General features: G+C 39.2%; 1 protein-coding gene across 9 annotated transcripts in view; it reads right to left on the bottom strand.

Moving 5' to 3' along the window:
* Positions 1-22,565, bottom strand: part of Rims1 (regulating synaptic membrane exocytosis 1) — a 473,179-nt gene that overhangs the window by 289,600 nt on the left and 161,014 nt on the right. For 6 of the 9 annotated variants that reach the window (XM_042055795.1, XM_038344177.1, XM_038344176.1 and 3 more), the window contains exon 3: positions 11,835-11,903. The exons of the other annotated variants lie outside the window; for them this stretch is intronic. In XM_042055795.1, coding sequence (XP_041911729.1) covers positions 11,835-11,903 — 69 coding nt within the window. The remainder of the gene's footprint in view (positions 1-11,834; positions 11,904-22,565) is intronic. 9 annotated transcript variants of the gene reach the window in all.

The raw sequence follows: 22,565 nt of genomic DNA on the forward strand, positions 1-22,565 counted from the left end.
AAACTGTGGCTATTCCAAATGCATCCTCTACAGTATCATTAGAAACAATAAGAACTAATCAGGTTGTGGTAGCACGTGCCTCTAATCCCGGCACTCAAGAGGCAGAGGCAGGCAGATCTCTGTGAGTCTGAGGTCAGACAGGTCTACAGAGCGAGTGCCAGGACAGGGTCCAAAGATATAAGAAACCCGAGGATGCCACATGAATCTGTCAGAAGAAGTTCTGTGTTATGGAAAATTAGGTCCAGCTTCACATTTTCCCCATAACTCGCTGCAGTACTAAATTCAGACTTCTACTATGGCATGTCAATATTACATTTAAATACTTAACTCTACACCCATGGCGAACCTCCATTGAACTCCATTAATGAATTACTTCCAAATACTTTACTGTTAGAGTAACCTCCACTACTCTCTCTATTAGCCATAACTTCTAAAACATTCTTCACTCTCTGCTCTTGTCAGCTTAGGCTCTTTAGAATGTTTCATGGTATCTCCCAAATCTGTTGCAAACCCCCTTTCTTTCTGTTCATCTGGACGCTGCTGCTGTATTCTGAACACTGCCCTTCGGTCATCTCATTGTTTTGAACTGTTTCTCTTGCATTTGCTTTTTTACATTTCTCCCCTTCTCTCACTCTTATTGAAATTGACTTGCTTTCCTGAAACAGTTTTCTGTCTCCAATTGCAAGTAAACAGGTCCACATTTAGTGGCAAAGAATAAAGGAAGGATTGTATCTTCTCATGTTTAAACCTGTTGAATTTTTGGGAGCAAAATTATTTCAAATTGGCTTGTATAGTTTCCATGGCTGTAAATGGAAAAATTAAACTAAAAAAATCCTAAAATTTCAAATGAAGAAAAAAATGAAAAAAGAGACTTTGCAATAAAGATGGAAGCAAGTGGAGTATAGTAAAATATCACTAAATGTTAAAATATGTTGACTCTAAAATATTAGATACCAGAAATCAAAAAATAGTCTCTTGTTCTATCGAAATAAATAAAAAAACACTTTTCCCAGGTTTTTTTTTTTAATGACTACATGAATGCTATGTAGTCATGAGAAGACTCACATTAGGAGCAATGATATCAGCAAAATCAACTGTTTTTCTTTTTATGAGTGGTATAGTTTAATTTAAAACACCTCTTGTTGCTGTTTGGTAAGCGGTGGTAATTGGAGATATAATTTGGGTCAACTCTTCAGCTTCTTAATGATATTATGATTTTGAAGGACCCCATACTCTTCCTGAGTTTTCATCTCATGGGGAACATGCACGTGACTTAAAAACATATTTTATTCATATCATTGTAGACTATTGTAAGGGCTGATTTTCTATTGTGAAAATTTAAAGAGGGCATAGTGGCAATAGTTAACACATAAAGATTCAGTACACTGAAGTTCTATGTTAGATTGTTTTGTCAGTCACTTTCTTTATTTATTAAACCATGTTTAAAAAGTACTGTGTGACAGGGATGACTATAAACACCAGAGATGCCGTGTTAGATGTAACAAAATACTTAAATTTAAGGAATACACATCAGGAAAGTGTATATAAAAATAAACATATTGCATCACAAACAATAAAAGCTAGAGTTGCAAAGAATGAGGTTGGAACACCACTGGGTATGTAGGAGGGCATTTATAGATAAATTATCCTTTAAAAATTGACTTTTACCCTTACATAAGCAAATGAATTTTATCAGAGAAGCAAACCGAACAGGCAGTAAACCATAGAAATATCCATAGGGGAAAATCCCAAGCATAGAGAAAGTAAGTACAACTTTTCTGATTCTTTGGCAAATGTGAGGTGAATGTGGCCGGTTATCTGCAAGGTCAGAGGAGCAGTATCAGCATTAGTAAAACATACAAGATGTACCATGTGGCTTGCGCTGCAGAGCTCATCCCTGATGGTAAATTACACGGATTTCATAACTGCTGAGATGGAACTTAACCAAGGTCTCTAACTGGAGGAACGTGTGGGTAAGAGATAGACAGGATGCCTTTGGCTGTTGATGATGGAGAAAACAAAAACAAAAGCTTTAATGTGGGTCAGAAGTCAGGTCAGGGAAAACAAAGAGGAATTCCCCAGGAGAACAGGTTTGAAATACGCTGTTATCCAGGAAAATAAAAAAATAAGATCATATTCAGGATTAAAATGGCAATCTTTCCAAAAGCAACCTACAGACTCATTGCAATCCCTATCAAAATCCCAGCAGAATTCTTCACAGACCTTGAAAGAACAATACTCAACTTCATACGGAAAAACAAAAATCCCAGGAGAGCCAAAGCAATCCTGTACAATAAAGAAACTTCCGGAGCCATCACCATCCCTGACACCAAGTTCTACTATAAAGTTATAGTCATGAAAACAGCTTGGTATTGCCACAAAAACAGACAGGTGGACCAATGGAATCAAATCAAAGACAGTGATATTAATCCACACACCCATGAACATCTGATTTTTGACAAATAAGCTAAAATTGTACAATGGAAAAAAGAAAGTATCTTCAACAAATGATGCTGGCATAACTGGATGTAGACATGTAGAAGAATGAAAATAGATCCATATCTATCCCCACGCACAAAACTCAAGTTCAAATGGCTCAAAGGCCTCAACATTAATCCAACCACACTGACCTCACAGAAGAGAAAGTGGGAAGCAGCCTTGAATGCATTGACACAGGAGGTCACTTCCTGAATATAAGACCAATCGCACAGACATTGAGATCAAATGTTAATAAACGTGACCTCTTGAAATTGAGAAAGTTTTGTAAGGCAAAGGACACAGTCAACAAGACAAAAACAGCAGTCTACTGGATGGGAAAATAGCCTCATCAACCCCACATCTGACAGAGGGCTGATCTCCAAAATACACAAATAATTCAAAAAGTAGACATCAAAAAACCATAGTTCAATTAAAAGATGGGGAACAGATCTAAACAGAGAACTCTCAACAAATGAATCTAAAATGGCCAAAGGACACTTAAGGAATTGCTCAACAATTGTACCCTTATTTGAGTCTCTCCATGGTTTTCACCAGGATATGCAAAGTTAGCCTTCAGAATAAAATTATTTCTTATTCCTCTACACAAGCCTGGAATATTTCCAGCATAATGTAAATCCAGTTGAATTATCAGTCTCAGCACCAGGACCCCTCACTGTGTGTCCTTTCTATTATTACTTTGGGAGCATGACTTCTGATGCCTATTCAGCAAGTACTTATTTACCAATAACTACAAATGCCCGTGTCTGGTGGGTGGAAGCAAAATTTCTTCACTCAGATAACCTCAGCTTCAATGTAGGATCCATCACTTTTCTTTTGTGGTCAAATGAGTATCATAATATCTATGCTATATGCCGCATACAAAGACACAAAAAGCACCGAATCCTTATCATAAAGTTGTTAAGAGCATTAATTTAGATATTAAAGGGTTATTTCCTGAAAATTACATAAAGAGTAAATTTGGGAGTTCATAGACTCTGGTCCAATAGTTAGGGAACCTGCATGGGACCAAACTAGGACTTCTGCACATTTATGACAGCTGCATAGCTTGGCCTGTTTTTAAGGGTCCTACCAGTGAGAACTAGACCTATCCTTGGTGCTCGTCTGCCTTTTGAGAACTTGAACCCTGTGCTGGATTACTTAGTCCAGCCTTAATGCCGTAGGAGGATTTGGTCCTATCTCAACTTGATGTGCCATGCTTTGTTCAAGTCCATGGGAGGCCTGCCCCCTTCTGGATGGATATGGAGGAGGAGTGGATACAGAGTGGGATAGACAGAAGGCAGGGGGACACTGGAAGAGAGGCGGGGGTGAGGAACTGTGGTTGGTATACAAAATAAATGAAAAAAGTTAATCAAATAAAGAGTAAACTGTATGAATGTGTGACGTTATTCTATTACTATTATTTCTGTATGTGCTTAGAATTAAGGATTTTCCCTCTCTCTTTTCTAGGAAAGGATGAAACAAGAAAAAGACAAAAAAATGTATCAACCTATTCATTAGAGCATTTCTCAACTGTTACCAGATAAGTTTCTTCTTGCAGTAGAAAACCATTAACACAGAAACCCTTATTTAGTTGCTGTGAAGAGAACAAGAGGCTGCAGAGTATTCAGCCCTCCAAGGGACAACTATATCACCTCTCACCCTCCCAAGAGTCGGGCCTTATTGTGGAAGAGGGAAGAGCCTGATAGTGGAAGACTGAGGTGCTAGATAACATCAAGAAATGGTGCTTTCCAGACAGCATGGATGTTGTACAAATGAGCTCACGGCAGTTATGACAGCATAAACAAGACCTATGAGATGTATGTTCAAGCCAAAGCAATTCCAGTCTAGAGGAAGGGAGGTAGACCAAAAACCACACCATGAGCTGGGGAGCCACTGGCATTTGGTAACTGCCAGAAGACTTTGGAATGGTACTGTGCCTTAGAGCAGTTGACTAGATTCCAGAGCAGGTCTCATACCCAAGTAGTTGGGCAACTCACAGTAGATTTAACGTGTTTAAAGAAGAGGAGGAGGTGGGTGAGGAGGAAGAAACTCAAAGCTGAGAGAGGTGGTAAAAACGTGAAAATGGAAAGCGTAGATCTGAAATAAGTTGGGTGGGGTGAAGATGATTAAAATTCATTGTATCAGCTTCTCAACGAATTAAATATTATAAAACAATGCTTTAGAATTAACGTTACAAACAACCCCTTTGAAATATAATTTAAAGAGATTTTCAGATGGGTCTCATCATTTTCATGTGTAAAATTAAGCAACACTGACATTTTCGTGTGGTATCAGTGTATTTTTGTGGATATGAGGCTGCAACATTTGATACAATAATTGTTCTTTCTAACAATTTACTGGTCATCTTGGATGAAGATAAGATATGCTCTTTAGCAAGAGTTTGGTACTAACACGACACGACAAAGTCATTCTCAGGCTCAGCTTGGAGGTGAAACCTTGGCTTCTCTATTCCATGTAAAACTCAGAGGATTTCTTTGGCCTTTCACTAAAATAAAGTGTCTTTTAAAGACCAACGATTAATAATAGAGAATATTAACAGATCGAAATACAAATGGATATTTTAAGCAATATCTGAAATAAATATTCTTACAACAGTGTTCTCACCTATATATTGAACTAGTATAATTTCAAAGTGACAGTGGTATTAAATGATATACATCACACATGTTACAACAAACACATGTCTACAAGAGGCATTTACTAGTACAAAAAGGAACACAGCCCAGGCTTTCAATATCTAAACAGTTGCCTTAAACCAATTCATCATTTTAACTTCCTTTCAAACAAAACTTCGTACCTGTATTTAAACAACAGACTCCTAGGTGGTCCTTCAGAGCCTTGATATAACATTGGATATATCCTCAGTCATACATGCATACACACACATATATAATTTAACATCCAGAAAAGGAAAAGAAGTTCATCATCCTGCATTTACAAGTCCTTCCCAAAGGGATTCATCTCTTCCCTTTGTAGAAACCAATTTTGATTTCTTCCGTCTCTGGCTCCATCCCCCTCTATCTCATACCTTGCTTCCTTTCTTCCCTCAGCCTCTTCTTCCTTTTTGTATCACTTTCTTCATTACTATCTCCCCTCTTCTTTCTGCTTCCCTCCCTCCCCTTTCTACTCTCCCTCTCTTCTCTCCCTTCTGTTCTTTTCCTTTTTCTCTCATCCTCTCTTCTTCCTTGCCACCTCTCTATCTCCCTCTGTACCCTCGTTCTCTGTCTCACTTTTGCTTTTGCTCTCATTGTGTGTGTGTGTGTGTGTGTGTGTGTGTGCTTATATGTGACCACATGCATGCAGTGACATGTTGAGACCAGAAGAGGTGATAATATCATGGAACTAGAGTTTCAGGTTGATGAGAACCACCAGAACTGAGTTCTGAGAGACAACTTCGCTCCTCTGGCAGAGTAACAAACACCCTTAAGCCCCAGGCCAGTTCTCCTGCACTAAGCCACAACTCTTTATGAGAATGTATTATCCTCTTCCTGTATTTCTAGTATTATCCCAGAGCTACAGTTGTGGCAAGATCAACCCGTGGGGTCCTTGTTCTTAGTTTCCTATCTGGATTCTGAATCACTATTAATAGGCTTGAAATAGGGTTCACTTTGTGACATCACAGCAAGATGACAGTGGCTTTGAAGGAACAAGCAAGAGATAGGGACCGTGAAAGATCACATGGGAGGAAATACCACATAGACATTTGCTTGATGAAGGAGTCAAGAGCATGAAGGGTGTCCCAAGAAGAGAGAGAGGACAAGACCTGCAGACAATTTAGAGAGCAGAAGGAAATTCAAGATAGCAGACCAGTATCTCTCAGAGGGACAGAACCAACACTGGGAAATTTTGTTTCATTTATAGATTCACCTGTTATTTAGATGAGATTTGGAATTTAGTATTAGTGCTGAAAGGGGTAAAGATATAGAGGTTTAAGAATAATGTGTTTAATAATGTCGTATCTGTATCTGATATCTGAGAAGGTGATGGATTCCAAGTGACCAAAGGGTATGGATGGGCTTACTCAGGTCCTTTCAAAACTTCCTATTTTGGGGGGTCACAATCTCAGAATCAGACCATGTTTGAGAAACAGCATCTTTCAAAATATATTTTTTTTCTTAATTTCCACAGAGGTAATCAAAACTCTGAGCAAATAAAAGTCTGTTTTTCTGTATTTGTTATAGCACACATGGAAAACTCAAATCAATTTCAGATCTTACAAATGAAACCAATAAAAAATGAATAGAAAAATGATATCTGAGAAATGGTCAATGGCTGAGTTATAAAAACACATATTTAAGATGTGCACATGCCTATGAAAGTCATAGGAGTCCCAGGTCACTGTAAGCACGCTGACTTCAGTGCTGGGCACTGAACCCTTGTCCCCTCCAAGGCAGTGAATACTCTTAGCTACTGAACCGTCTCTCCCATCCAAGCCTGCTCTTGGTTTGTAACTTGCCGTGGGGGTCGTTAGCACAGTTGGCTCCCATGTTTTCTTTTTGAACTTATCAGCTGAGTACCATGCTTCATTACTTTCACGGGTCTGACCACAGCCGCTGGCGTTCACACCTTTCATTTTTCCTCCCTAAATCCAGTGTGGCCCATAATTTCCAATGCCCACCACCACTCTGCAGGTCTTTCTTTCACAGCTTTCTCTACCCACTGAAGACTGCTTGCCTGAAGTGCAGAACAGTTATGAAGTAAGGGACTCAACCGTCCCTCTGCTAGGACTAGTGGGAGTTTATAAATATCCACTGCCTGCTGCAGGCTTTCTGTTTGAGTGGGATACCTGAGGATGGGGTTTCATTCTTGTCCCCAGGGTTTACAGGAATGAATGAAGTATCTCAGCCTTTGTCCCCCTCTCCTTACTGCCATGCATTGCATTAGGGTCCCCAAAGAAGGCACGTTGGAATTCCAACTTGCAGCACCAAGAAGAATATTCCTTGAACGTACAGCCTTTGCAGACTAATCAAGATAAATGAGACTGCTAGAGCGGGTTTTAATCCGTAAGGACTTTTAAAATGGGGATAAATTTAGCCACAGAGGCAATGCGTAGAGAGAGAAGGTGGTGTGAAGGTTCACAGGGAGAGCATCTTGTGGAGGCACAGCTACATCTCCAAGGCAAAGGGCAGGTGGGAGCCACAGAAGCTAGAAAAGTATGTGCAAGCATCCCCCTAGAGCCTCCAGTGGAGCGTGATGCTGCTGCTGCCTTCGTTCCTGACTCCCAGCCTTCAGGACAATGATTCACTATTGCTTTAAGGCACATAATCTTTGGTAATACTTTAAGGTTATCTCTCCCTTATTTAAAAGACGTATTTTCTTGTTACCTTTCATAGTTCCTTTGCCTTTCCAATAAACTAATTGTACCTAATCTACTTTAATTTTTATTTCTCCTTATTCTCCTCTTTTCTTTTTCTTCTGCAATAGGATCTGTCTCTGTAGTTCAAACTTGCCTTGACCTTGCAATTCTTCTGCTTCTACTGAATTTACACTAATAGGACCACTCACCATACCTGAATGCGCTTGAATGTTTCTGATTGCTATATGACGAAAATACATTTTCCCAATAGAGTTTGATGTCCTTTTATAAAAATAATCAGCACCCTGCTGTTTTCTATTTTAAATATTATTCCATTACTTTATATGTTGTCTGCATGTATGTCTGCACATCACATGCATGCCAGGTGCCCAAAGAGGTTATGAGAGGACATCAGATCCCCTGAGACTGAAGTATAAGATAGTTGGAAGTGACCGTGTGAGTCCTCATATTAATTTCTGGATCCTCTGGAAGAGCGGCCAGTGGTCTTAACGGCTGAGTCATCTCTCTAACCTTGTTTGTTCTTTTTAATACTTCTGATAATTAGTCTAATATTCTCTGTGGATTTGAAAAGAATGGGGTAGGAGAAAAAGGAGGAAGTAATAAAAATAATAAAGCAAAGACTACAAGGATACATGTAGTTGTCACATGTAAACAGGTAAATGAAAAATAAATCTCAATTAAACAGATTAAACATGGGAAAGTTCAAGTTTCTGTTGTGCTATGGGATCAGAATCACCTCATTGTTTCATTTAGTTTTTTAATAAAATAAGGAATGTTATTAAGATATGGATAGAACAAACCAATACAAACCTTTTTGCATGATTTTAAATGGTTTAAGAGCATAAGGTTGAGTATTCCTCATTGTAAGCAGCAAGCCCATGCAATAGTCTGTTGAGGGATTTAAAGCAGCGAATCAGAGTGCTACTCCTACCTCATGGACAAGCACAGCGACAGCTTCTGTCAACACCGCTCTACTCAATAACTATTCGTGCACATTTTAATGAATGTAAGAATGCAATTGTTTTTGCCTTTCAAAAAAAAGGATTCCTTCAAGGGTAAAAATGAAGATGTTACTGTGTTGTAAATCTCTTTGAAAATAACTAACAATACATTAAAATTTTAAAAGAGAAAAATAGTTTGACTTGAAGTTGATCAATGTATGCACTGAGCCCCTTTGGCGACTCTTCGTTCTGCAGTTTGCTGCTCTGTCTGACATACTGAAACTGACTAACAGAAAAATGAGAGTGGTACATCTGGGAGTGTAGAGCTGTTCTTGTATTTCACCTGCCACCAACTTGGCCACATCCAGACACAAGTTTGAAAAGAGAAGAAAAGCAAGAAGCGGGTCAGAGTCAGAGCTGCCTGTGCAGGGCACCTGAGTTACTGCTGCCACCCAGGAAAGAGAACAGTAGCAGCCTCCTAGAGGGCCCAAGTCACCAGCCCACACTTGAAAATGGATCTCGTAGTTACTGGGCATCAAATTCCAGGCATTGCGTATGCTCAGCAACTGTTCCACCAGAGATCTACACCCACCTGAGGGCCAGACATTAAATGTAGTATTTGCTAAATAAAAGTACATTTTTGATTAGTAACAATGAGTAGTGACCGTAGTAGAAACTGTGTAACTAAAATTTTCTGGTAGTATTCTTGAAGACTTCTGTGATCTGCAACTTTCCAGTTAAGCCTCACATTTAATCCTTTTTTTGTTTTGTTTTTCGAGACAAGGTTTCTCTATAGTTTTGGATCCTGTCCTGGAACTAGCTCTTGTAGACCAGGCTGGCCTCAAGATCACATAGATCCACCTGCCTGTGCCTCCTGGGTGTTGGGATTAAAGGGGTGTGCCACCACTGCCCAGCCACATTTAATCCTTGTAATACTACATTGTAGTATGGAAACAACAAAACAACAACTTTTTTGTTTGTTTTTTGTTTTGTTTTGTTTTTCGGGACAGGATTTCTCTGTGATGTTTTGGTGTCTGTCCTGGAACTCGCTCTGTAGATCAGGCTGTCCTTGAACTCATAGAGATACACCTGTCTTTGCCTCCTGAATGTTGAGATTAAAGGCATGTACCATGACTGCCCGGTGGGTCAAAAACTGTTCTTTAAGTTTGTACATGATACCTTTAAGATATTGATAAAAATAAAATACAGGTATTTCATTGTAGGGTGTTTCATGTTTGGTTTTTGATATTTTTTCAATTTTAAGCACTAAGACCTCCTAAGAACTAAACTAAAAACAAGAAGAATAATGATTAAATGGTAGGTCAAATATTAGATTATACAAAATGTTCTAGGATTCTAAATAATTATGCACTTTCCAAGATACAGATTTCAAATAAATCTGCCATGTGCTTAACTAAAATAAAAATATAAATAGCAACATCTGTATACCCCAGGAGATGTTAATAATAAATATATAAATACCAACATCTGTATACCCCAGAAGATGTTCATTACATCATGTATTTTAGAACAAGGAAGAAAAATTTATCATTCAATAAAGAATTACTTACTGGCTAATAGATCTATGGAATTGTGTCAAGAATATTTGGGATTCACAGTAAATCACTCTCCGATATTCTGGAGGTAGAATAATCTTTGCAAGCATGCCACTTCAATATAATGCAATACATACTTGGAAATTTGAAAATTGGAGTCTTTTCAGAAGAGATAAGAATCATTCATTACTCGTTACTAACTTTGCCATTCAGAGAAGATATAATTGACAAACACATCCAACTAAAAAGGGAGGGAACAGTATCTACACATGAACACAGCAGGAATTTGAGAGAGAAAAAAAAACAGAAAGCAAAGATCTGTAAAAGCACACACAATGATCCACTAAATGAACAGGCCCACTTGTCTAAAATAGTGGTACCCAATAGGATAGAACTAAAGCGAAGCAAAACCCAGGAAGCAGCCAGCATGAGGAGGCCATAAAGCCCAGGTCAATGCCTTGGAGGCACTGGGGAGGGTTCAGGGATGCTGGGTGCCAAAATCCTCCACACTTCCAGGCACAGATTAAATTTGGCGGTAGAGTATAAATTGCACTGAGTGGCATCTAGACCATGAGCCACAAACTCAGGGTCTGGAAAACTGCAAAATGGAGTCTTGTTGGAGGTCAAAGGGCAAAGATACGTGTTCTAGTAGCTCAGCAAAGGTTGGGTCCCAAATTATAGCCATACGTTTACTTAAAAGGATCATCTAATTGACTACCTTACTGAGCAGGCTGCATATTTTCAACAAGATCACTATTAATAATACTGGAGAATTCTGGAGACAAATTAATGAAGCTTTGAACTGGACAGTGACATTATTCTATGTTTATCTATTTTCCCCCTGCTAAATCAATGTTAGCTTTTAATAAATTTTATTTAACAATTCTGAACCAATACGATTCAGAAATGTTTTAAATACACAGTAGAAACATGCAACACTTGGATAGAATCATAAAAATATATATATTCTGTATGAAATGCTACTAATGGAACCATGTCACAGGTATGTGCCATGTCACAGGTATGTGCCATGTTCCACACAGCTGCTCCCAGAGGTATCCATACACTTAAAATAAGAACTATTAAGTTAAGAAAACTGTGTGGGTAGGAAACCCATTCAGAATTAGGGTTCCTTTTGCCATCACCATTATCATACTTAAATGCATAATAAAATTGATAGCTCAATTTTAATTCTTTAAACTCTCCAGAGGCTGTTTCCCCTCCTCTAGTCAGTTTTAATTATGTAAATATCTCAGGTCACATGACAGAGATAGGGAGGGCAGGCAGAGCTGCTTTAATAAGTATTTTCTGGTCAAAGTGTGATGTTTCAATATAATCTACAAAACAGACTTCCGAAATTTCTGTTTTAGTAATCACTGTGTATTTACAAGACTGAGGAGGCTTTTGGACAACACAGGACACACAGGACTCCTCTGAATGGACCCACATCATTCAGGAGGCCTTTTGCGGGGCACAAACAGAACTTTAAAAGCAGACCAAAGCAGGAAGGAGAGGAAATACCAGTTTCTTTCTGGGCCTCCCTCTTCGCTGCTTGGCTTTCGGGGAACACAGACACATCTGAAAATGTTCCTGCAAGGCAAGGGAGAAGAAGACAGACTCAGTCAGCTGGAGATAACCAGGTGCTCAGCAAGCTGCCAAATCTGAGCAGGGCTTCAAGGTGGCTCAACTCTGTTCAGCAACGCAGGTAAGCAAGACACTTGTCACCTTCTGCATTTCCCATCTGTTATCTCTGAGTCCCTTGTGGAATTTTATTTAGATAATTAAGGTAAGGGTCAACTCTGAGAAGATCATTGTAACAGCCAAAAGTGAGGAGCAGGCTATTTCCAAAGAGGAAGTAATGGAGAGAAAGACCAGTTTCAGGAATCATGCTCTGAAATCTTTCTGTATAAATTCTATGAGATCACAGTTAATTGTACTTTTGGTTTCTATTTATTTATTTATTTATTTATTTATTTATTTATTTATTTTCAAGACAGTTGCTCATTATGAAGCCCAAACTGGGTTAGAACTCACTATATACCCCAAACTGGCCTCAGGTTTATGGTAATCCTCCTGCCTCGGCCTCCTGAATACTAGGATTATAGGTGAGTCGCCACCAGCAGCTTGGCAGTTGCTTGGTTTTTTTTTTTTTTTTTTTTTAAGAGAACCAGACAGTTTCCCTATAACTTAATATTCAGTATCACAGGAATCCAGCAAGCATCCATGAGAAGCAAGTCTGCAAGAAATGCTACTGTATTTTCTTCAGTTCAGGGCAAGTGCAGTCAATTCTGCACAGGCTGTGAAGATGTAAGTGTGGACTTTTCTACAGTAGGAACAGTCACCCTTGAGACTCTCACCTGCGAAGACTAACTATTCATACCAGTACTCTGGCTCCTAATTTGTAAAATACTGTCTCTGTTATTTTTGGGTTTTCGTTACTGCTAGTTTTCTTTTTAAAAGTATAGATACCCATTTGCCCAATAAATTTTGTAACCTTGGAACCTTTAATCTTTACTAGATAAGTTATCTCTGTAACAATTACATACAGGTCAGAGAATCTGAATTTACTGCAAATAGAACCTGTAAAAGATTTATTGACTGTGTATTTACAGAAAAAAATAAAGCAAAAAATAAACAAGCAAAATACTTAACATTCACACGAACTAGAGTCCCAAGTCCTCTGAATTTTTCAATTCTCATATTTCCTCTCTAAAATGTGAGGGTTGGATTTAATACTCATTGAAACAGTTTTTATTCATTATTTCTTAACTCCATTTACAGAAAGTTGTAAATGTATTCACGTTTATATGTACTGCCATCCAATCTGACGCTGAACTACAACTTTTTGTAGGTCTAAATACATTTCCTGATCAGAGGAGGGGAGGGGTTAGAGAGAGTAACAGGACATGAAAACCGCCAAAATTCTTCTAAATATTTGTATGAAATCAAGAGTTATAATGAAAAATAGAAACTAAATTATTTTTAAAAAGATAGATTTGATAGGAAAATAGTCTATGTTAAAATTTATTATAAAATACAAAATAAATTCTAAAATAAATAATACTAAATAAATAATAAATTAAACAAAATACTTAATAAATAGCTGGATGGAGGTCTTGGCAGATAAAAGCACTTGCCACTTAAACCTGATCAGGCTGGATCCCTGGAAGCAAGACGATGTGGTCCTCGCCTGTAATTCCTGCACTCCTGTGGTGAAGTAGGATGTGCTGTCAGGACTGTCTCTAACAGGAAGCACATGGTTTAGCTAGTATGAACTTGGATGCCATATGGCAACAGAAACAGCAAGAGGGATACTGTCTCACTCAACAAGGTGGAGGGCAAATCCAATTACCAAATTCAAACATGCAACTATACCACACATACACACACACACACACACACACACACACACACACACACACACACATACACGGATGAAATGACCCCATTTGAAAACATTAACTGCATATATCCCGCAATGCCATAATGCTTAATGGTCAACTTGCTTAGTGTAGAATCACCTGAGCAAAGAGTTTCAATGAAAAGTCTGTTTATGACAGGTGGGAAGGCCTGAGGGTGTTCATCTTGATTACATTGATTGATGGATGAGGGATGTCTCAGCTTAGAATGAATGACACCATTTCATGAACTGGATGGGCCCTGAACCTGATGAGGAGTTAGCTGAGTCCTGGCAAGCACACACCTGTTGTTTTCTTCTGCCTGCAGATGTAATATAGCTCTCTCTGCCTCTTCTGGCTGTGTCTTCCCAGAAGTGAGGACAGTAACTTGGAATTGTGAGCTAGGCTAAACTCCTTCTACCCTAAGCTGCCTTCATAGGGAGTTTGGTCATAGCACCTAGAAAGGAACTGACTGCATGTCTTTACCAGCAAAACCAAGCCACTCTGAGAGACTCCAAAACACTCTGAATAATGGCAAGGCTTCATTGTTCATTGTAATCGTCATTCTTGCACAGTTTGACTTGTTAAGAAAGAATTCAAATTTGTGTGTATGAAATTCTATAGAAACTCATTTTGGGGGTCATTCATGAAAAGTAATGGTTCTCCACAACAATCAAGGATCGAGTAAATCTGGTTTTCTTTTTCTCCTCTCTCCTCCCTGCTACCCATGTACTTTTATCTTGCCCCCTCACTTCCATCCTCCCTCCCTCCATCCCTTATGTCCTTCCTCCTTTTCTTCCTTTCTTTTGTTATTAATTCAGTCTCACTGTGTACCCTAGGCTATAGGACTGCCTGTTGCTGAACATATACTATCCATTTTACTGCCTAAACACCCCAAATCTTGGGATTAAAATATGAAAGCCACTATGCCTGGTGGATGTTTCTTTGTGGGTTTGGTTTTTGGTTGAGAATCACCCTCTAGATTTTCATACTGGAGATGTCTACAGTACAAAGACACCTGTATAAACTACAGTACATACATGTACATACATGTGCTCATGAAACATGAGGAGGAAAAGAATGCAGAGGAGAGTCTTCATTTGTGCTAAAAAACAAAGTGAATAGGGGACAATTTAGAGACAGGAGCCAGACCTATATTAAGGTTGGTTAGGATTCAGGTTAGGTTCAGAACAAACCCGGAATAGATATTTGCTTCTATCTGAAGAATTTTCTTCACTCCACTTTCAGATAAGCACACAAACAAGTCTTCCTGGCTCGCCACACTGCAGGTGGACACAAATAACCTGCTAGGTTAACACACTGGTCCAGTGGTGTAGACCTGGTGTAGTTGAACTGGAATCTCACTCTGAAAACTTCCCTAGGGTGAAAATATGGCTCAGTGGGTCAATTGTTTGCAGTATAAACATGAATACCTGATTTCAAAGGCCCAAGTAAAGCCAAGGACACTGGTATGAGTTGACAGTGAGATTTGAGGTAAGGACAGGAGAAATCTTTAAATGACACAGGTCAGCTAATCAGCCTAAGCAGCAGTAAACAACAGAGAGATATGGTCCCAAACAAGCCTGAAGGCAGGATTCACACTCGACTGTCTTCTGATCTCCACACACATACAGTGGCATGTGTGTGCCTACCCTCCCATGACCCACATGGATGCACTGAATAGTCATCCCTACATCACTCTCTTCAAGGCCGAGGTGATACCACAGAAGGAAGACCATAAGAACTAAGAAAGGGGCAGAAAGCTGTTGATGAAATATTGTGTTCTGGTCTAATAGAACCATTGCCAGCTTTAATCATCAGCTGCCGTGATTAGCTGAAGGGACACAGTAACTTCTATCACAAAAAAGGAAAGAAGTCCCAAGTTCCTTTCCATTTCCAAAGATACTGTTAATGGGTACCAGGAGTGAAGCCTGCAGATAAAGGTTGCTAGGAGGGGGTCACTAGCCAAACTCTTCATCAAAGAGGCTGTGGGAAGTGTTCTTTCAGTGGTGTATTTAGCCATAGGTTTCCCATGCTCCTGTGAGCAATCCTACACACAACTCCTGTAAGTAACCCCAATTGTATTCACTGTTACACAAAACTAGACGACTGGAATTTTCTATTTTCTTCAGTTATTGGTGCCAATATGTGGTAATACTGGTGTGTTCTTTTCCACTGCATAGGGTTTTCATTATTATTATTATTATTATTATTAATTATTTTGTTTTGTTTGGTATTTTGAGACAGGGTCTTGTTATATAGACCTGGCCTCTCTGGAATTTCCTATATAAAAGAACCTTTCCTCAAATTTGATGATTCTCTTATTTCTGTCCCCTGAATGCTGGGATTATAGATGTTTTCCAATAATGTGTACATGTGCACACACACACACACACAAACACACACATACACACACATTCTCACTCTCCCATTTAGAAAGCTGGAAAAGAATGCTTGCTTCATTTGACATTATAGTTGATTGTATTTTAGATGATTTCAAAGATAAAACCAGAACATTTTAGTGCATAGGTTGCAGTTCTAAGGATTTTAACTACCTGGGAACATGGAATTACAGGGCAACGAACATAATTCTAAGGGCTCTTGTGAAAGCTATTGTACGTTGGAAGTTCCACACAACATGCTGGCATTTGACAGTTTTTACGCTATCACCACCATTCTAAAATCTTTTATTGGCCCTCTACCATACAGAATGACTTGAACTTGCCTTTTCTGTTGCCAAGATTAGTATTTCTTTCAAGTAGATCCATGGGCATTTTTTGTTGTATAATTAATACATGATATGGGAATTCAAGAAATTTTGACATCTTAAAATTCAACTAGTGCACCTCTATCTTACCAACAAATAGCTTTGCCTCCTGGGAGATTTATCATGGCCTGTGAAAGAATATAAATTTATCCATTCATTCACACCTGTGTTGAATGTACTCCAATACATTAGCATTACCTAAAATGCTCTCTTGACACTATACTGTACTAGACGGAATAACCAGATCAGTTCACAGGACAGAGTTGATAAGGATGATTATATTTGTCAACAAACTTATTATTTAAACTTGGATACTTAGCATCCCTAGAGTAAGTGTTCACCTCTGTTTTACAGCAAGTGAGAAACTTCAGTGCGACTCATAGCACTGCAAACTTCAGCTCCACCCTGAATTTTTTCAGGCTTATTCTCAAAGGTCCATAGCCTCATATCTTAGGATCCTGCTTCCACAAATCATAGCTAGGCATCTCAGTTTACTTGTCTTAAAATCCACAAATTAGTATAGGAGTATAGGGCATCTTATCTTACAAGCCCTAAGAGGCAGGGTTGAGAGGACGGTCTCTGCCACCAGCCAGTCCAAATTTAAATTTAGGCCCTGCCACATACTACCGACTAACCTCTGAGACATGTCTTAATTTTCCTTGGGCTCTATTTCAAAGGAGTTATAACAGGACCTCCAAACACACGATAAAGATCATCACTGCTGGAAAAGCAATGTGTCATTCTTCATTCTTTCCTCATTCTTGAACATACTACAAGAATATTCCCTTGAGTAAAGAAACTGAAACATCCAAGGCCAAGGGCAAACCAGGTACTGTTCCTCCTATTATCAAATAAAGAAGCCAGACCTGTTTTGGCCTTTGTCAGAGTGAAGTAATGAAGAGGGAGGAGGGGTCCAGAAGGAAGAGACAGACTTCCAGAGGAAGTGGGGATGTTCAGGGGATTGTTCTCATACTCCCTTTCCTTAAGATGAGTATGCTCTAACCACTGGGAACAGATGAAAGCCTCAGTAGACTGAGTCATACTAGATTCCTATAACCCCAGTACTTGGGAAACTAAGGTTAAGGGAGTTCAAGGCCAACCTGGTCTACATAGCTAAACCTCATCCCCAATAAAGAGGAAGACCGAATACCATTGTCACCAGATAAATAGACAGAAAAAAGTGTTGACAGACTGTATTCCAGTGGTTGGGAAGAAGATGAATATTTCATAGCAGAACACTTTGAAATTATCAGGTTCCCTCCTAAGAAGCTGCTACCAAAGTCCCATGAGAAAGCAGTTCTCTTCCCCCACTCAAAGTGTGAGCTGAAGGGTGCCCATTGTAGGACAGAGAAGCAAGGAGGAATCCCTAAAGCAGGCAGCCTTACTGTGGATGTCGCAATAAGACTCTTCTCTTTCCTACCCTGGGGCTTAGCACCAGAGTGACAATATAATATGGACGGAGCTAAGAGTATGTGAGCAGATGGTGAATCAACCATAAAGCCCACACTGTAGACAGTGGGTCTATACCATGGGTGTCCTACACTAGCGATACAGGTCAACAGCAAAAAGCCAAAGAAGCTGGAGCCAAATGTTACACTAAACATTGAAAGATACATACAGATTGAACATTAGTCTTCTCTCTCTCTTTTTACTGTTTCATTTTTAGATTATAACTATATGTCTCCCTTTCCTTTCTTCCTCCAAACCCTCCCATATGCCCCACCCTGCTCTGATTCATATACATGCCCACTTCTTCTATTAATTGATATTACATGCATGTATGTATATTTATGTGCATAAATTCCTAAAAATAAACTTCTATGTCCATATAATGTTATTTGTATGCACAATTTCAGGGCTGCCCATGAGGTACTGGAATTGCTTTGCTCTTCTCTGGGGAGGACCAAATTTCTGATACCTAGCTTTTCTCAGTCGCCTATAGTTCTTTGTCTAAGGTTGAGGCCTCTTGAGCTTTTCTCCCATCCACTTTGGAAGGACTGTTGGTGTCATACTTGTTCAGCTCACATTTGGGCTATCTCAGAAATGAATGCATCTGTAAAGTGAAATTTGGACAGGGACCTCAACCAGAGAGATGAACTCATAGCTGCAGATTCCATCAGTCTCAAGAAGGGAGTTTTGACATGAAACAGAAGAATAACGTGAAATTTCATCCTTCTGGCTTGAAACTTCTCAATCAAAACAGATTCTTAACAAAAGAGAAAAACAGTGAACAGAGGGAGAAAGGGAGGGGGAGGGAGGAAGGGAGGAAGGAAAAGAGAAGAGAAAACCAGAGGTCTACCATAGCCGTTACTTACACAAAGCTGTACTCCAGACATCCCTGGGCAAAACAATAGAAATATTGTAAAATCTTGATCAGCAACTTATCCTTTAACACACTCATTGGTCCTTTACTCAGATGACTGTCTACGTTTGGGAAGTAAAGCCACGGGGTTTTCCTTAGCTTTTGTGAGCATGCCTTCAGCGTGGACACCTCACTTAGGTAGGTAGGAAGGAAGGCTTAAACCAGCAGGGTAACAGACACCAGACTAGCACACACTTACTCAGTATGCATGGAGCCTAACTGAACATCCCCAGCAGGAAGTCAGCACTTTCTTTAAAAACGAAACTGGAGGAATAGAAGAAATTGCTGCAAATAGACAGCAAGGATCAATAAGGATAGTCCTGAGAAATTATGACTTCATATATTCGATGTCCTTAATTAGCCTTTCATAGCCCTTTTAAAACTTTCTATTTCTCCCCAAAACAAAGGCTATACCTTTTAGCAAACATTACACCGAGTTAGGAGTGGGGTGTGAACCTATTTCCTTTTGTACAGTCAGTTACCTCTATCCTATACCCCAGTATTAGGTAAACTTGAGCAATCTGGGAGACCACTCTTCGCTGGTTAACCTTGCACAGCTGTACTTGGATCCATAAAGACTCATACTTCCCGACTTCCTGATGCTAACAGAATGGTCACTGTCTTGCTGTTGTTTAACTGCACTATATTCAAATGAATTATAATTAGATGCCGCAGAAGTCATTCCTCTGTAATAAAGTCACTTCGGCCCTTCCATCAAACCATCAGAAGTGGTCCATTCCCAGACACAGGCTCTGACATTGTGAGGCTGATTCCTATCTGGCTAATAAACATTTGATAAATCAATCATTCTCTCGCTTACTCTCTCCCTCCCCCATTAAGCAGATTCCTCTGTGTGTGTGTGTGTGTGTGTGTGTGTGTGTGTGTGTGTTCTTTATGTTATTTAGGCTACTGGTACTCACATACTCTTGTTTCCTAAATATTTTAACTTAATTCTGGATCCTGTGTCCAAGGTGCGTTTGCTGGCACCAACCACATCCTCCCACTGTGTAGGTCTGGTGTAGGTATAGGCATAGGTCTTTTGGAGGCTCAGCATTTGCTTCTAGCACATCCTGCATCCTCTGCAGAGGCTGCAGCCCACCCTACTCTCCCTTACAGTCTGTGCTCACGTTTTGCTGTTAATGCTTTTTTGTGATGTATCTAGGCCACTTGATGTATGTGTGGGACACAATTCACAGTAAACACGTGGAGGTCAGAGGATCCCTTTGTGGAGGTTTTCTCTCCTTCCATCTTTAAGTGGGTTCCAGAGCCTGAAGTTACAGCACCGGGCTTAAAAATGCATTACTACTCATTGACCCCTGCTGTCGGGTCACTCTCTTTTCATTGCAGCTACACATTTTCTTTCTTGGTTCACTGGTCAATACCTGATATGACAGCTATGGTAAGCACAGCATGAGGCTAGCAGGTCAAATTGTTTACGCTAGTTCAGTGACTTCCTTAAATATTTTCATTCCAGTAAAAAATCAGCCTGCTTAATCTTATCCATGACTAATAAACTTGCTGTTCTCACACTATTTCTCATAAATAATATTTAGAAGGTATTTAAAATAACTTTGCTATGCTAATATCATTTTCATTAACATTCTTACATTTAGTGCCATTTCCCCGCAGAGTACTGATACATATTATCTCCTTAGCCTTGTTCCTTCTTCACGATACTATATAGACCCTGGGAAAGTATGCCTTGCTTTTTTTTTTCCCCTCAGCTATGTATACACATTTTTTTCTGTTTTATGTTATGAATTCTATGAACATGGAAAAATAAAATCTATCATCTAACTCTTCGGAGATCAACACTTAGACTGCATCTTGCCGAAAGTCCCCGATGAATAGAAAAAGCATTACTGTCAACTTTAAGGAACAATATGCTGCAGTCTCAGAGCCCCGGAGAATGTCATAGCATTAGGGCAAATAGGAACAAGTCTAGGTTGGCTAAGCCTAGCAAAGGCAAAACCCTGAGAGGAAAGATTACATTTTGTCACAAATGTGGTTGGGTATATGAAGGTCTCTAGTTGAGAAATCCTTTCTTTTTAGATGTAAGCATTCCTCAAACACTGTTCTAGGCCTGCATATAGAGTCAAATGAAGATGGTGTGTTTGTGTGTGCATGTGTGTACACAGGTGGAGGCCAGAGGGTAATCACGAATATATGTGGATCATTGTGAGCCATTATCTTGGATTTTTGAAAAATATAATACTATTTGAAAAAAAAATCTATGTATGTGTATATGTATGAGTGTGTGAGAACCTATGTACAGTACTTCTAGGGACCAGAACAAAGCATCAGAATCCCTGAAGCTGGAGCTATAAGGAGTTGATTGAGGTGCTGGGTTCCAAATTTCCCTTGTCAACAAAAGCTTTCTTACCTATTGAGCTATCTCTCCACCACCCATCCTGCTTTGTAAGAAAGGCTCTCTCATTGGTCTGAAGTTTATCAAGGAAAATTGACTAGCTAGTATATGAACTTAGTCTCCTCTGTCCCCTCCTCCACAGTGTTTGATTTAGATGAGCATTCCCATGCCTGGCCATTTAACATGGACTTTGTAGATCAAACCAAGGTCTTCATGCATTGAACCATCTGGCCATCTCCCCAACCCCAAAGACACTCTCAGTATCCATATGGTGCCACTGGCAGTCATCACTAAAATATTGTCATACCTAAGACAGAACACACATTCGCACCATGGGGGACAGATTGTCACAGAATTTAGGTTTCTGTTTATCAAGTTTCAAACAAACTGTGAAACTGAAAATTCCACAGTTTGCTATAGATTTAATTGGAAATTGATGAGTCTCACAATGGCCCTTCTCAGAAATAACACTCTAGTAAGTGCTTATGTCTGATGAGCCAATTCATAGACTCTTGGAACTCAATGGGAAGCACAAAGTGAATATCAATTTCTGCAATTAGGGGATCAAGTGAAAAAAACAACAAGAATGGCTAAAACTGGAGACCTGCATTGCTTTTAAGAACTATGTTTCATGTAGTCCAGTGTAAATAACAAAACATTACATTTATACATATATTTTTTGCTAATTGCACATAACAGTCTTCCTGTAGTGATTAGGAATATTTGAGAAAATTATTCAATAATTCTCTTCTTTCTTGAGTTTTATGACTTCAACATTGATATCCTAAAATAAAGCTGAAGGCACTCTTCTGAGTGATGTATTTGCATTATTCTCACTTTTAAAAAAAAATCTGTGGACTCAAAGTCATTAGAAGCAGCAGAGTACAAGAGCATAGAAAATACAAACATAATAACAGAAATCATTAGAATTGTCAGAAATATATATGATTCATTGGCCTGAAACAAATATTAAGGCATATTTTTAGGTTTATGAATGCTTCACCTACATGTATCTCTCCCTGTTCTCCTTCATCCCTGGTTTATTTATATTCATAGTAGAGATGCAACAAGCACAGAATAGCCCTTTCCAAACATACTTTACAGATATGCAGATACACAACCTGAAATGCGTTTAATAGCCTCCTGAACTGTCTCAGAGGTCCAAAAACTTCCTGAGAGTTCAAAAGAAACACAGGAACATCGACTCGGTCTTTACTGCTCCAAATATTTTACTCTTTATTTGTGTAATCGGTGATAGTTTCGTTTTGCTTTTTGAGGCAAGGTCTGGTATAACCCAACTGAGCCCATGCCTGCAGAAGAAGCCCATACCTGCAGAAGAAGCCCATACCTGCTGAAG

Source organism: Arvicola amphibius, chromosome 9 (genome assembly GCF_903992535.2).
Source record: "Arvicola amphibius chromosome 9, mArvAmp1.2, whole genome shotgun sequence".
Taxonomy (NCBI): Eukaryota; Metazoa; Chordata; class Mammalia; order Rodentia; family Cricetidae; genus Arvicola; species Arvicola amphibius.